This window comes from Armigeres subalbatus, chromosome 2 (genome assembly GCF_024139115.2).
Source record: "Armigeres subalbatus isolate Guangzhou_Male chromosome 2, GZ_Asu_2, whole genome shotgun sequence".
Taxonomy (NCBI): Eukaryota; Metazoa; Arthropoda; class Insecta; order Diptera; family Culicidae; genus Armigeres; species Armigeres subalbatus.
The window spans coordinates 404,195,771-404,212,245 of NC_085140.1; the positions used below are offsets into that span (position 1 = coordinate 404,195,771).

The 16,475-nt window shown below is 38.0% G+C and overlaps 1 protein-coding gene across 1 annotated transcript in view; it reads right to left on the bottom strand.

Moving 5' to 3' along the window:
• Window positions 1–14,822, bottom strand: part of LOC134213332 (neural-cadherin) — a 98,232-nt gene extending 83,410 nt beyond the window's left edge. The window contains exon 1 of the mRNA XM_062692316.1: window positions 13,999–14,822. Coding sequence (XP_062548300.1) covers window positions 13,999–14,050 — 52 coding nt within the window. The 5' untranslated portion in view covers window positions 14,051–14,822. The remainder of the gene's footprint in view (window positions 1–13,998) is intronic.
• Window positions 14,823–16,475: the final 1,653 nt, after the last annotated feature.

Genomic DNA, 16,475 nt, shown 5'->3' on the forward strand with positions numbered 1-16,475 from the left:
TATTATAAAATTTCCGCTCCGGTCCTCGTTCCGTACAACATAACAAAGTTGTATCAAAAGGCAATAATTTCACTCCAAAAGGGGATTTTTATAGGAGGCCCGGAGACGAATGGTGTTATATACAAATCGTCTCAGCTCGAAAAACTGAGCAAATGTCAGTCTGTGTGTGCGTGCGAGTATATATGTGTGTAGCACGTGTATTTTTTCTTGTTAAACACGTTTCACATAGAAGGACTTGACCGATTCAAGTGCAATAGGGTTTATTCAACGCAGAAAGTTTCCTTAGTTGTTGATACTATTGCTTTTGTTTATCAAATAATCAAGAATACCTTGTTGACATTCACTCGTTAACGCGTGGCGCAATCTATTACTCTCATAGTTGGGTATTTTTAAGGCAGCGTGCATAAAACGCTTCATAAATGTAGGAAATTGCGTTGGGATCTATTTACCACATACAACAGAATCAAACAGATGGAATCGTGAAAGGCATCACCACCACTGGGGAATAAATTTTGTTTTTTTTTGTGCGGATTGTTACGTCCTGGAATGCTAGGCCTAACATTGAAGATTTAGTGTAATCTTAAAAAAGCAAGCTGAATTGATGACTAGAGAACTCCCCACTGTCTGCCAACCTTAATTTATTTTATGCAGGCAATTCAAATATTGGCAGTTTTAAAACCATATTACTTAGATAAAATCACAAGAGAATTTATATAAAAAATCTTTAAGAGAACACTTTTTTCTCTGAAATTTGCTGTAATAAAATAACTAATTGTCAGCTTTGTGAAAAAAAAACCCTAAGGTGAAAGTTGTCCCCATTTGTACATTCATCCACTTTCTTTTTTCAATATTGTTCTGTCCCAAAGCATAACCTACAGCGAAGAAAATGTGGCACACGTTCTGCTTGCTCGACACAATAAACTTCCTGATTACTCCCAAAATGCTGGTAAACGGCGATAAGAACTTCTGACTCGTTCACCGGATTGTTCGCCGTTGGTGGGTGTTTTTCGTTCGTTTGTACGGCCTACCTTCGAGAGTCCCAGGACGGCGGCGGCGGCCGACTATAGCCACCAAAACGGACGTTCAATAATGAAACAGAGTTGAATCTGCCCACCTTCATCGTAGATGTAGGTACGGTGGAATGTGATGCTGGTTTTCAGATGCCATCTGTTATTACCATTTTAGCATTTTAGCATGTTCTTATCAGCCCCGTGAAGTATCCACCCAAGTACTCGTATGGTTATTTTTCTCGGCACAGTCCATCGAAAATTGGAATGTGCTGGTTCTACAAGAGGACATTAGAACATTTTAAGATAAACAAGGATATCTTCTATCTTCTCGGTGGATGAATGTGATTAAAAAATAATATTTTATCATGAATATATAAATTACAATTCACTTGTCCGGTGACTTCAACACAATAAGTGGAATACAAAACAATAAAAACAACACAATTCTAGAGAATTGACAGGAGTATACAAGTCTGAAAGCAACAGTAAAGACCAACATTCAACGATTGCGTAAAGCATAATCAGTTTCCAAAGAACCCATCATTTTAACTACGCTTTTTTGTGTTGCGGATGGCCGGTAGCTATTTGCAAGCAAAGGCGAAGGATTACTAATCCGGACATGTCAAACTCGAATCTTGGTCTTTTTGGAAGTGAAATATTCTTTATTCTCCGAATGTATCCATTGCATTTTCCTCACAAGATACATACTCATGCAATTGGCGAGCACAGAAAAGCTTTCAATAAATTACCGTCGAAATGCTAAGTAACAGTCGAAAAGCAGGCCACGATCCAGTTGGAATGTAGAGCCATTGAAGAGGAAGAAACAGTAATATACCACAAAAAGTGTCTCGGGTTTAATAAAACTCTCAAGCTCATTTTGTGTATTTCGTTGGATTTTACACCTTTGCTGTTTCTAAAAGCGCATCTGAACCACAAAGCTCAGAACCAACGGTAAGCAAAAATGTCAAAGCAAGCATGAAGCAAAATGAGAATTTCCACCAGTTCTAAAAAAATGAGGTACAGGAATATATTTAGCTCTTCTACCTACTTCCACCTACAACAATTCATTGATGTGATTTTAACTGAGCAATCATTCAAATAATGTTATCGCAATTAACCTTGAATAAGACACAATACGTATCCCGAGTGAACAAAAATCGATGAGGCGGATGTCAATTTTACGACAGATTTTTTTCTTGGAATGCCTATTGATTCCTTCGCTGTGGCTCTTATCAGCGAAAGTATTATATTCCTTCCTTTGATAAGTGATTAAATTACGCTACAATAAAGCAGTAAGACGAATAATGTCCTCCAAGAAAAAATAGGGTAATAGGTAGAGTGTAGCATCCGTTGATTTTCATATTACGTCTAAGATTTTCATATTGCAGAAAGCTGTAAAACTAATGGAAAGTGCAAAAAAAGATATTTTTCTGCCAGCTAAGCGCCTCGGAAAGGCTTAACGTAGAGATTTTACCCTACTATATATTTGACAAACTGAGCTGCGGTATAACGAATGGCAAAATCTTCGGAGAAAATGAACGGCAAACACAGAATGAGACTGACGAATGGAAGCTTACGGTCGCGTTTCATGGATGGAACTACGTCAATGGCGAAATTCGATTCCCTAATGAGTGAAAGCCGTTAAGCGCTTTTCCAATTCCTAATTAAATATTTATTTCGCTCCGTTCATCATTTTCGGATATTCGTGCATTGCAATATTTATGCTTCCTTGGTGCTGTTGAAAATCAACGAGAAAATATCTACTGAGCAGATGTTAATTCCATGTTATGACTTTTTCTTCTGCTGAATAAATAAATAATGGGATGGAATAAATGAAAAAAATGAAAAAAGACTTTTACACCAATTGATTTGAGCAAAACCCGACACCATGGAGCGAACTGACTCGACAATAAAGCCCTAACAAATGTCTTCGTCCCTGTACGCTTTCGGCAGGTGAGTATGATAAATTGACGAGGGACTGATTTCTGCCGCCTTGTTGGCATCTTCCATCTTCCCGATGCAAGACAGAAAAAGCGGTGTAGTTAGATGAATGAGATTTTTTCACGGCTTTATAACCAATTTGGCAGCAGAAGAAAAAGTTATAAGCAACTGACAATAACATATATGGGACCTCCGTCGTTGGCAGGACCCGGCTTATGGGTAGACTCTTTCTGACATGCGGCCGACATGATTGACATCAATCATAATCTGGGGCGGGCCATTGCGTGGGCGTAAGGATTCGCTGTCTGGCTGTTATCACTTATCGATGATTGAGTTGAAAAATGGGAGCATGGAGGCCGGAGCAACGAAATAACGCTGGATTTAAGGAAATGATTAATTTTATGTTATGTTCCACACCCAAAATACTTAAATTGAAAAATTTTGAACTGCTGTGGTTCAGAGATCAAAAGTAGAGTTGAAAAACATATTCTTCACAATCACAATGTATCATAAACAGCGAAGTACTCGGAAGGTCCCCCCACAAATTATCAAAAGCTTAATTCAACACTTAGATATTCGAATAGCTGGCTAACGGCCAATGATGTCATGTTCACTCGTTTCATTCTCAGCTATGGCAGAAGGGTCATATAACTATATACTTAGTACCCGGTTCTCGTTCCTGCAACATCATAGCATAGTTTTGCGCTTTACATGCTATGCTGGCAGTTGATTCGGTAACAATGTCGAAAAATCATTAACCCTTTTGATAGAAATTTGGGCTGGAAGAGAAAATAACATGGAGCCGATGTTTTTCGATATTTTTGTTAGTTATTTGATCATTCATCGATGCAATTACTTAAATCATACTACAGAGGAGACCCTTTCATGCGATGTGCGAAAGCCTGCAAGTTGTTTTTATCTATCTATATTAATAAAAATATGGATGGATTTTCTACATTTCTCCTACAAATATGTTCGTTATTAAGATTTTATGCTATTTGCTCATGCAAAAATCACAAGTAAGGTTAAGTAAGTCGTGAAGGACTAACATTAAGAATCGTATGGAAATTTTGCTAGATTTCCGAACTATGTTGAACGGCCGAGAAGCAGCGCCGTGGGCTCTCACTCAGTGGACTCGAGTTCGATCCTCATGTTGAGCCTTCTGACGTAGGACTAATTTTGTCTTTTCTATATTGGGGTACACTTTGCGATTGCTAAAATCGGAGACCGTCACGAAAATATGATAGACTTTGAACGTTAATATTTCAGTCGTTTTTCGATGGATTCTTAGTATTTTTGGATCATTTGATCAAGGATAAGTCAACGCTTTATTGTATTGTTTGAAAATACAGATTTTTAACCATTTACTATTAAAAATTGCCAATTTAGAAATAGTAAAACAACCAATCTCGTGCATGAATCGCAAGCACAGACATCAAAATCAAGCCACTGGCAAGTTTGAATCTAATCCTCGGTTCGAACAAGATATCACGCAAAGCGAACGCAGCGGAGCATAAACCGCAGAACGATGGCACTGGTAGCATTTGCAACGGAAACCCATCGCATTGATGGTGTTCATCGGCGTCGGAAGTCATCATCAAACCTCAACGAACCTGCAATTTATGTGAAGGATGGGTTGTTTACAAAAATCCCATGTGATGCAGTGGCGATGCTGAAAATGTATGCCAAATGGTGGTTTCTTTCCGAAAAGTCATCGAGTTTGGTTGCAGTTAGTTATTGGAAAAGCGTATTGGGGAAAGAAAATCAAACCAAAATAAAAATCGGTGGCATCACTGTGGCAGTTGTTAGTGATTTCATCCATTCGAACAAATTTTTTGCTTCATCTTCCTCCGACGCGCGCTTGTGATTCTGCTACCCAAGGGCAACTTTCTGTCGTCGCTTAACGATTAAGTTTTGCCCTTGAACGAAAATTAATGTCGGATTGATCTTCTTTTGTGGAAAATGGTAACCCGGAAAGAATCGATATTTTATTTCCAAATACTGACAGAAACAAAATCAAATACTAAAAGAAATAAAATCAAAGAATCTTGCCCAAAAGTTCTTTCTGCCGACGACAGCCAAATTGATAAAGACGCAACTTTAGAGGAAAATTTCTACAACATTCACCCACCGGCGACCGTCGCTCAGACGGACAGACGCCAAGCGATCATGTCTTGTACTATGAAGAAAATTTCATCTTGGGTCAAATGTATTTTGTTAAGCCTTCAGTACATTGTTTGTCATGAAGACAAATATTTGCCAATATAAAAAAAGTGAACTGCGGGCTTTGCTTAGAACCAAATTCAGCATCTTGCGAGGAAATTTCACAGGATGCTTTGAATTTCCGATCTCCCATGCTTCGAGACCGCTCTTTGTAGAATCCCTATCAAAATCCCTAAAGAATCAATCCCTTTGGCTACACCCATATGTTAGTCGTTATGAGTGCACATCATATTTACACCCATATCAGATCACAAAGAGGCGGGGCTAACGGGCTTACTTTATTGAATACAAAAAAGCGATTTCCGAAAAGCGATCACGAAGGCGCTTGTAGCAGTTAGCAGGATCCTACGCCACCTGTGGTGATGCTGAAAATGTATACCCAATGGTGGCGTCTTGGCGAAAAATCATCGAGTAGCCGTCAGACAGTAACAGCCTGGAGGGAAATTTCAACGCAAGGCTCCGACAAGCATTTGGTTGCAGTCAGTTATTGGAAAAGCGCATTGGGTTTCGGTGGCATTGGCGTGGCAGCTTATTTGCTTACAACGATCCATTTCAGACTGCCTTCTAACATCACGACCAGTCCGAGGTCACATTTGCTTACAATAAGCTCCGCCTGTTTATCCAACTATTTTCCAATTGATTATTATTCTTATTATCATTATTTATCATAACTATCCGAAAATTGTCTACATGAAAAAAACTTTACTGGTAAAACGACAATTACACATTGTAACGACTAGTGAAAAATCAAAACAATTAACATACAAACGATACCTCTCTCAGAATTTTCTTTTTCTACGGATTTTGTTACGAAACTTATTGGATGAGTCTTTAAATTAGAAATCTGCTTCTACTACCGAAAAAACACTATAACCATGGCGGTGCGATGTCTTTCAAACTTCACATCTTCATAGCACTAACACTGCACTGTTTTATAATTTGAAACTAGGAACATCGCACACGACATCTCTTCGCTTATGGTTTTTAGTGGGGAACTTTTATTTTCTCACCGGAAACAACAAATCACAAATCCTAGTGGCGTAACACTGACGGAAAGCCATCCGAATCTTGAAATCTAAATCACAGAAAACGTCAACCGGAGAAAAAATGCGACCGAACGCATCGCTTGCTACGATTGAACTCAATCAAAAACGGATCAAGACAAGTACACTGACCCCACAATCATGGGTCACACACTAATATGGGTCATTTCCATTTGATCAACATGCAAAATAGAGTGACTTATAATTGTTCCAAAGTGACCCATATATGTGGGGTCGGTGTACCGAAAAATAGAAAATAACGAATAATAGCAACACAACTTAAGAACGGATGGACCGATTTGCAAGATTTCCTCACTAATCGGTTCGTTCGGGGATAAGCCTTGTTTATATTAATGGAAAGAAAGGAACTTTCGCTAGGGTTATTCTAAAATCATGAAAAAGTACTTGATAAGCTAGTTTGAAATAACTAGGGGAGAGACGGTCAATATGCGCCCCCTAAGCAAATCTTCGAATTTAACGATGATAACAATCGAAAGTATGTACTTCCAATGTGCTAACCACTAATTTAACTTACCATCTATAATACGGAATAAAAATTTGGACGAAAAACCAATTATATTCCGAGAAAACGATTTTATTTTGAAGCGCTGCATTTTCTTGCAAATTCAAACCATGCGGGTTGAAACGCGCCACCCCGAGGCTAAAACGCGCCAGCCTAAAAATGTAAACAAACAGCAGTGAACTGACAGAAGAATCAAGTATCAATTTATGAAAAGTCCTATTCTCGTTTCCACTGCAATGAAAGCTTATGAAATGTTAATTTTTTTTTGTTAAATATCCGTGTAACTAGTTGATGTGTGAATACAAGATATGTTTATTCTTTAACTTATTTGGTGGGCGCATGTGACCTTGTGCATTACGAAGCCAAATCACGATTTTCTGTGCACGGTACATGTATCACGCTTCCAAGAAGTGAGATCTTAAGGTCTACATGAGTAACCGACGATCTGCTTCGGACTGCTTCGAAGGTGATATATGCCCTTTGTGATACGTAGCCATAGAATGTGTTCACATCCAAGGTTCTTGATAGTCCAAGAAATCTCTGGATTAAGTCCATAAGGTCTATATGAGTAACAAAAAATTGATCGGACGGTTTTAAGGATGGTACATGCTTTTTATGACACATGGAATAGAATGCGTACCCAGCATAGGTTCTTGGTCGTCCAAGAAATCTCTGGAATAGGCTTTTAGGTCTACACGCGGAACCAAAGATTTATTAGATTGTTTCAAATATGGGACTTGCCTTTTGTGATGCACAGAATATAATGACAGTATGAGTTCTTGGCCATCCACGAAATCCTTGGAATTAGCGTTTAGGTCTATATGCGGAACCAAAGATTATTTGGATTGTTTCAAATATGGTACATGCCCTTTGTGATGCATGTAATGGAATGTGTTCACAGTATGGGTTCTTGGTCGTCCAAGAAATCTATGAGATAAGGCCTTTCGATCTACATGTGTAACCATAGATCAATTGGATTGATTCAAATATGATATGTGATCCATAGAATATAACGCGTTCCAAGCATAGGTTCTTGGTCGTCCAAGAAATTTCTGGAATAATCCCTTAGGTTCTCATGCGTAATTATCAGGGAATCAATATTCGAGCAACGCCTAACAATATACTCTTTGTCATCAACAGTGTTTGTTACTGACAAACGCACCTAGCGACAAACCTTTATCAGAACCCGAATACAATATGACAAGAATCATTTGCCTTGCATGCTCTTATATTTCCCAAAATACGATGCTGATTTTGTAATCATTGTTCGATTCTCGAATATATCTATAAAACCAGAAACTGTGATAGCATAAAACCGAAATTTGCTCTAGAAATAATGCAAAATAACGGTATGAAAAGTTAGCAACAAGATTGTCTTCTTTTTTGTTGCTGACAAAAATTTTCGGATCTTTGTCATTATTATCTCCGACAAAAACAAAGCTTTGTCGTTGGTTCTCTTTTGTCGCTTGTTTCGCAAGCGCATTTCAGAAAAATTGATTCCCTGGTAATTATAGATCAAATGGATTGTCCAAAACTGGCACATGCCCTTCGTGATACATAGAATAGAACGCGTTCCCAGCATAGGTTTTTGGTCGACCAAGAAATTCCTGGAATAAGACCTTTAGATGTACATAAGTAACCATAGAGCAATTGGATTATTTCAAATATGATACATGCCCTGTGCCTATGCACCACAAAGGGTATTTCATTTTTATTTTTTAGTAGATCTTAAGGCCTTGCTCTAGGTATGTCTTGGATAACCGACAACCTATGCCGTAGATACATCATATTCAATAATAAAAAATGAGCATGTACCACATTTAAAATCGATCGATTTATCTTCGGTTACTCGTGTAGACTTGTGTGCCAATCTCAAGGGATTTCTTGGATGATCAAGAACCTCTGCCGCTGACTTATTCTATTCTACACATCCAAAAGGCTATGTACCACATTTAAAATAGTCGGATAAATCTTGTGACGCGTGTAGATATAAAGGCCTAACTCCAGGGGTTTCTTGAACGACCCAGAATCTCTTACGATGCCTCATTCTATTCTAACCATCCATAAGGACTTGTGCCATAATCTAAACAGTCCGACTGAACTTTAGTTACGCGTGTAGATCTGAGGACCTAACTCCATGGATTTCTTGGATGACCGAAAACCTCTGCCGTTGACTTATTCTATTCTACACATCCTAAAGGGCATGTACCACATTAAAAAAGTACGAGAAATCTTAAGTGACGCGTGTAGATCTGAGGACCTAACTCCAGGGATTTCTTGGATGACCGAAAACCTCTGCCGTTGACTTATTCTATTCTTCACATCCAAAAGGGCATGTACCAAATTTAAAACAGTCTGATTGATCTTTAGTTACGCGTGTAGATCTGAGGACCTAACTCCACTGATTTCTTGGATGACCGAGAACCTTTATCGCTAACTAATTCTATTCTACACATCCAAATGGGCATGTACCATTTTTAAAACAGTACGAGACATTTTTAGTGACGCGTGTAGATCTTAAGGCCTAACTCCAGGGGTTTCTTGAATGACCGCAAACCTCTGCCGTTGACTTTTTCTATTCTTCACATCCAAAAGGTCACGTTGCACATTTAAAACAGTCCGATTGATCTTTAGTTACACGTGCAGATCTGAGGACCTAACTCCAGGGATTTCTTGGATGTCCGAAAACCTCTGCCGTTGACTTATTCTATTCTACACATCCAAAAGGGCACGTACCACATTTGAAACAGTCCGATACACCTTTAGTGTCGCGTGTAGATCTTAAGGCCTAACTCCAGGGTTTCTTGAATGACCCAGAATCTCTTACGATGACTCATTATATTCTAACCATCCAAAAGGACATGTGCCATAATTTAAACAGTCCGACTGAACTTTAGTTACGCGTGTCGATCTGAGGGCCTAACTTCAGGAATTTCTTGGATGACCGAGAACCTCTCTCGCTGACTTATTTTATTCTACACATCCAAAAGGGCATATACCACATTTAAAACAGTCTGATACTTCTTTATTAGCGAGTGTAGATCTTAAGGCCCAATTCCAGGAATTTCTTGAATGACCCAGAATCTCTTACGTTGGCTCATTCTATTCTACACATCCAGAAGGACATGTGCCATAATTGAGACAGTCCGAATGATCTTTAGCTACGCTTGTAGATCTTTAGCCCTTACTCCAGGGATTTCTTGGATGCCCAAAAATCTATGCTGAAAAAAACTCTATTCTGAGTAGTCTCCACACTATTTACTTCTCTCTCTTCGCCTCGCTTTTTTTCGGCAGCCCTTACTTTGCACCGTTCAATGTGGAAAAACGATCCATAAAAAAATGAAAAACGATCCATAAATAACATCTGAATGTTCCATAAATCCATAAAATAGTTCGAGAGATTCCATAAAGAATATTTTTATGATCCATAAAACTTTGAAAAATGATCCATAAAAACTATATATTGATCCATAAAATTTCAAATTTGCGCAATTTATATCCTGATGATGATCCATAATTTCAGCCATATGATCCATAATTTTGGTCATATGATCCATAATTTTGATAATGTGATCCATAATGCTTGGAAAGAAGGCCAATGAAACTATATTAATTGATCCACACATTTTATAAAATCTATGGATCATTTATCAAAATTTATGGATCATATCACCAAAACTATGGATCATTTGAACAAAGTTATGGATCAAATAATCAGAACTATGGATCATTTGACTAAAATTATGGATCATATTACTTAAATTATGGATCATCATCACGATAAAAAATACGCAAATTTGAAGTTTTATGGATCAAAATATAGTTTTTCATGGATCATTTTCCAAAGATTTATGAATCATTTGTTATGTGTTCATGGGAAAATAGCAAGAATTGTATTGTTTTTCTTGACCATGTTAATGGAACATATTTCCCAATTAATTGCTAAATTTTAGCTTAGTTATGGATCGAAAAATTATTCTTTATGGAAACTCATTAACTATTTTATAGATTTATGGTAGCATTTTAAGGAACATTCAGATGTTATTTATGGATCGTTTTCCAGTTTTTTATCGTTTATATCGTTTATATCGTTTATACGTCTTTATCGTTTATATGCAAAAGTATGTTTTGCCCTTTTTTTTCTCTATTCTGCAATTTAACTCCTTGTACCTTGCACCTCTCACGTCTTTTTTCTTACTTCTCACATCTCATTTATCAATTGTCATATTCCTCTTCATGCTTTTTTACTGCTCATATCTCACACAAAGTATCTCGCTTATTGCTTCTCACCCTCTACTACTTGCATCTCGCTTTTCCCTGATCTCATCTTACTTCGCACTTCTTACTGCTTGCCTATCGCTTCTCACTTCTCTTCTTTTTTCTCGCTTCTCCCATCTCACTCCTCAGTTCTCATATCCCAAATTTCAGCTTACAATTCACGATTGATTATCTCACTTGTTGTTTCTCACTTCTCATCACTCAAAGCTTCTCACTTTTATTTTCTCACTTTTCATTTCTTACTTTTTTACTTTTTATAGATAACTAGTCGACCCGGCAGACGTTGTCCTGCATAGTAGGCGAAAATGCGCGTTGTGCACTGCCCATGAGAAATTTCCATACCGTTCTTAGTTTTAGTTTTTTATGATTTGCTCAACTTTACTCGTAATTTTCGCATTAGAAAATATCATATAAACCCGTCGGAAACTATAACAAATGTTTCTGCTGAAGAAATGAAAAAAATCCATCCAGCCGTTTTAGAGTTTTGCGGATACGAACACACACCATTTCATTTTTATATATAAGATTATTTAAAAATAAATTATTATTGGCACACGCCCTTCTCAAACTATGACATCCATAGTCAAACACATCAGATGGGCGCGTTTTATCCTGCATGCAGAGGTTTTAATAAAACGTGTGTTTTTCTATGAAAAATGTAGTAAAGTTAACTTTTTAGTAACTTGGCACAATCTTCACCAATTTGTTTTTCCAGACATGTGCAAAGATTATCGAAAAAATGTTTTTATCTAGTGCAAAATCCTTAAGGGAACGGAAGCTTAAATTTTATCAAAAGGCGGAAAAAAACAAATTTGTTTAACAAAAATTATTATAGATGTCTTGACTATTATTTTTAATTTGTTGATCTTAAAATATGTTTAGGCGTCAGCTGCCATCGGTTTTGTAACTTAATTTAGCTTATTAACCCAGAAAATGCAATGGCTCGTATTAGCTGACTGGCGCATTTTAAACCTAGTTCCCCTATTTCTAATTTACAACAAGGAAGAGAATGGAATTGATCAACAAGTGATACAATTTTTGAATCAGATTTTCGAGTTTTTCTACCTAGAGTTTTGTGGGTCTTTTTTTATAATTTGTATGAGAATATATATTGTCCACGGTGGGCATGCCATATGGATATGAACATGGACAATTGAGTCGAGCGTCGAGCAAAACGATAACTTTTTTGCATGTTAACTATAAATTATAAAAAAGTCAATTGTCACGTTAATTTTACGGAAATTCGGTGGAACATGTAGTCATCCACTAAACACAATTACAATCGACTGTTTGACGGAATATTTTTTTTCTGAATTCCATGCTGTTCTGGAGTTTGATAACATTAATGTTTTTTTCTTCAAGATTTTAAAACATCTCGTCTTTGCTTCGGCAAAACGTATTACTTAAATTGGAACGACATGAAGATTAGATTAGAATAGATTTAGAAGTTTCGCAATGTATCAAATATTCACAGCAAGCTGATCGTTCAAAAATTAATTAGGTCATCTTCCAAATATTAGCTCTTAGTTTTCTTAACTAATCGGACAATTCCGATGAAGTCACCTAGATTTCATAGCACTGTAATATTTTGCCTGAAATTATTTTCGGTACGCGATTGTTGAAACCCCATGTTTGGGCTAAAATACTGTGCCCCTGCTATCCATTTTACACCTTTCCCTGGTGTCCTTTGTAATCAAACATTACAAAAATTAATATTAAAAGCAAATGTTTTAAGAATATAATTATTGTTCAGCCAGCGAATTCTAAATTATCAATACATTTACTGTATGGCCAAAAAATCTATTGTCACATTTGGTGCATTTAATAAGATAGATTTCTATCTAAATGGCGAAGATATGACATATTGACTGTTTCGTGCAATACAGCCTATCTGCAAATTTTAATGAACTGTTTTTGACTCTAAAAAAGAAATTTCTATATTTTTGTTATAATTTCCAATTTCACAGATCTTTCTGCATGTGTTGAAATGAATTATTGAAATTTTAGAAAAATCAACAAAATCATGGATTTACAACGAATTAAAAAAAAATCGTCAAATTTTGAAATACGTATAACTTTTAATGCATTGTGAATTTGGACCTGAGTTTTTGTCAGGAGAAAGTTCATACCATTTTTCGTGCTTTACCATCAAAATGTCAAAAACGGGATTTTATTTAGTTGTGCCAGTATGGCACGAAACCGACGAGATCATAATGCTGCTTTCTATAATTTATGACAAATATCTTATTATAAACTCGATGAACATCGTTGAATGAAGTATCTACAATATTTACTGCAAACAATATAAGTATATTATCTCACAATCTGATTGCTTCTGGTATAGAGTTCTTGAATAAAATCTTCAAATCATTTGTATATAAGAAGTAAAAATGTAAAGGAACATAGATTTAGGAAAGAACATTGATGTATTGATCATGGAACCTAAAATTATAGCAAAACATTAAATGATCAATTTATATCAGTGAAACAAACTCAGACTTTCGGGTTGAAGTGCCATCACGCACGGTTCACTGTTTACATCATATTATGAAATCAATTATCTCATTCACTTAACTCATGTGTAGTCGGCAATCAATAATTTTTCACCCACCAATAATGTGTCGAACGTTCAGATGCCACAAAAATCACAGTACCCACTAATGAGACCGTTAGAATGCGGTCACCATCGCAACGTTTTACGGTCATGCAACCGGAGAAAGGACGCCATTCGGCAGTAAAGAGCAATAAAAGTCAACCGATTAAACGATCCAGCTCTTAATAATCTCCGCACGTGGTGGCCAAATGGTCATCCTCATACAAAGCATGAAACTTTTTCCACTCGACATCACACGACACTTTTCTCGCACCCTTTTGCTAAATCGTGCAGGTTAACGATGCTTGCCTCTGGCTCATTTGAGCAGAAGTACCAACACTAGATAGAACATTCCAGCAGATGCTCGTTTGAACAAAGCTACTTTACCTAGATACGTGCTGTTTGTGAGTACCCAGAAGATTTTAAGTGGATCTACCATCACTTCCGACGAGTGCACGAGATGACGTTGGGTGTAAAGCAACAGCAGCGATGACACCAGCACTAGTCACCAAGCTTGTGGCGGTAATTCCTGCACTGAACACAACAGCACTCGCGGCCAAACGACAAACAGTGATAAAATCAACAACAACAGCACTGTCCAGATCCTGCACTTTGAAGGTGACCACTTCGACGGTACCATTGGACACATAACAAATTCCACCCATGAAACTTCAGTCGGTTTCATTGCAGGGTAGGGTTTTTCTGCCACCCGAAAGCATGCCAAGCACCACCCCCCTGCGGTCGCCGAAAGCGACGACGAGTCCACCACTAATCTTCGCAAACTTTGCACTGGCACTTCCGGAAACAAGCCGCAGGAAGCACTTTATCAATCACCGAAGCTGATTCCAATCTCACTGCATTGAAAAGGATATCCTTTGGAGAGCCACCACTTCCACAAACATTCATTTAATTAAAACCACGCGTAGAGATGAGAAAGCTCCATCACCAATCGGGCAGCAGTAATCCTTTCTTGAGATAATCCTTTTCGCTATGTTTGGACATGCTGGATGCAATCAAATTTACGGCGAACAAACAATCCCTCTGCCTAACTTCAGGGCTTCTTCCCCAACAACCCATCCGTTTGTTGGTTGAGTAAACATATGTAGGATTCTTCAGGGTTATCCCAAACAATAGAGTGCTTAATCTCCAGAATAAATACACAGGTTCCGTAATTCGCGCGCGAAGCGAAACGTAATTTCTACAGCTGCTGTTCCACCGAGTTACATCGACTCTGACCACGTGCACGTACCGCTTTCAACTGATGGAAGCACAACTAATCTCGGATGTGGCGCGCCCACCTCAACCTGAATGGACCAGAGACGGCTACGTCAACGACGAACGGAGTAGATGAGCGAACGGGTACTCATTCTCCTATGTTGCACGAGTCCACCCGAGTGACACGGTGACACACTTGCGTGGGCTGTTGATTGATGAATTTCCAGTTTTCTTTCATAGTGTGGCCCGATAGTAAAATTGCCAATCAAAACAAATCGACACTCATGCTCAATGCAAGCGAGCAGGAGTTCCGAATGTTGGATCATGCGCGAAACACCTTCCACATCCCATCCAACACTCAAAGTTCACGCTGCTGGTTGAATTGTTCATCCGATCCAGGGAAGAACTCAGCTGAGCGTATCTCCCAAGAAGTCCCAACCAATGCAATTAATCTGGAAGCGGCAGCACAACAAATACCTCTACTGTTTCTTTCCCTGGTGCAGTCTGAATGTCAAGGTTTCAATTTCGGCTCATTTGTTGCAAAGAGGTACCCATTTATGGTTGCCTTTAAAATGCCTGGCGAATAGTGAAAGTTTGTTAGCAGTTTTCCCTGCTTGGAAGCTACAACTTCTACGTTGCTTTCCCGCAAACAGTATAATGCTCGAAACAATGAAATCTAGTAATAATGCGGTGCTGTGGCGGACGTTAAACTGACGGCGGAGTATACACTCGCAAAGCACGCGGTTGAGCAACCCGCAACACAACAGCATCCATTGTGCACTATCTGTGGTTCGCAGAGTTCGCCACTGATAAAACGGAATCAACCGCCGCCGCGATGCGACTACTCGGGTACCGTAGTTGCAAATTTTAATTAAAAGTTTTTCCATTTGACGCGCTAACAACACGTTAAACGACACCTCTATCACTACTGCGCGCACGATTCACGCAAGCAGCGGGCGGTACTACACTTTGACAAGTTTCAATTTAGTTGTGGAAACATTGTTGCGTGATTAGAATTCGTGAAGAAAGGAGTTTCAGATGGGAGCATCCTTGACAATTCAATTAGCGGTTTAACTGTCTTTCGCATTGATAGCTCCAGAAGTTTGAGATGTTTTCTTAAGAAACTTGAGAGTATTGGCTCAGAGAGATAATAGGTCTTCTTTCATGAATTTGAACAATAAGGTTGGCAAAGTTCACTCAAAAGCATATTGATATTGTTATTCAGTTGAATGCGGGAATCCGGGAGGTGCCAGCCCCTTTAAGAAGTTTTTAGCGATATTCATAAACACAAGAAAAGAGTTCGGAAGTTTGATTTTCACTTCATGCTACAGATTCGTAATCTTTCCTGAGAACAAATTCATGGGTAAAGAAATCGTTCTCCCAGAATGGAATTGGAATCGATATTAACACATTTATATCATGAAAAATCTAATAGATTTAAATTACGATTGTCCGTAAACACCAACATTACTGCAACTTAGATTCCAAATGTTGATTTTCCTTGCATTTTCCATTTACTGGTTTAACATTTCCTATTCTTGATGCTGAGAATTCTTAGTTGCAGATTTTTTCCCTAGGCAACCTTATCTAGGATCTACTTGAAATGCTTTTCTATACAGTCAAGTCTTAAAGTAACTTGTTAAGTGTTT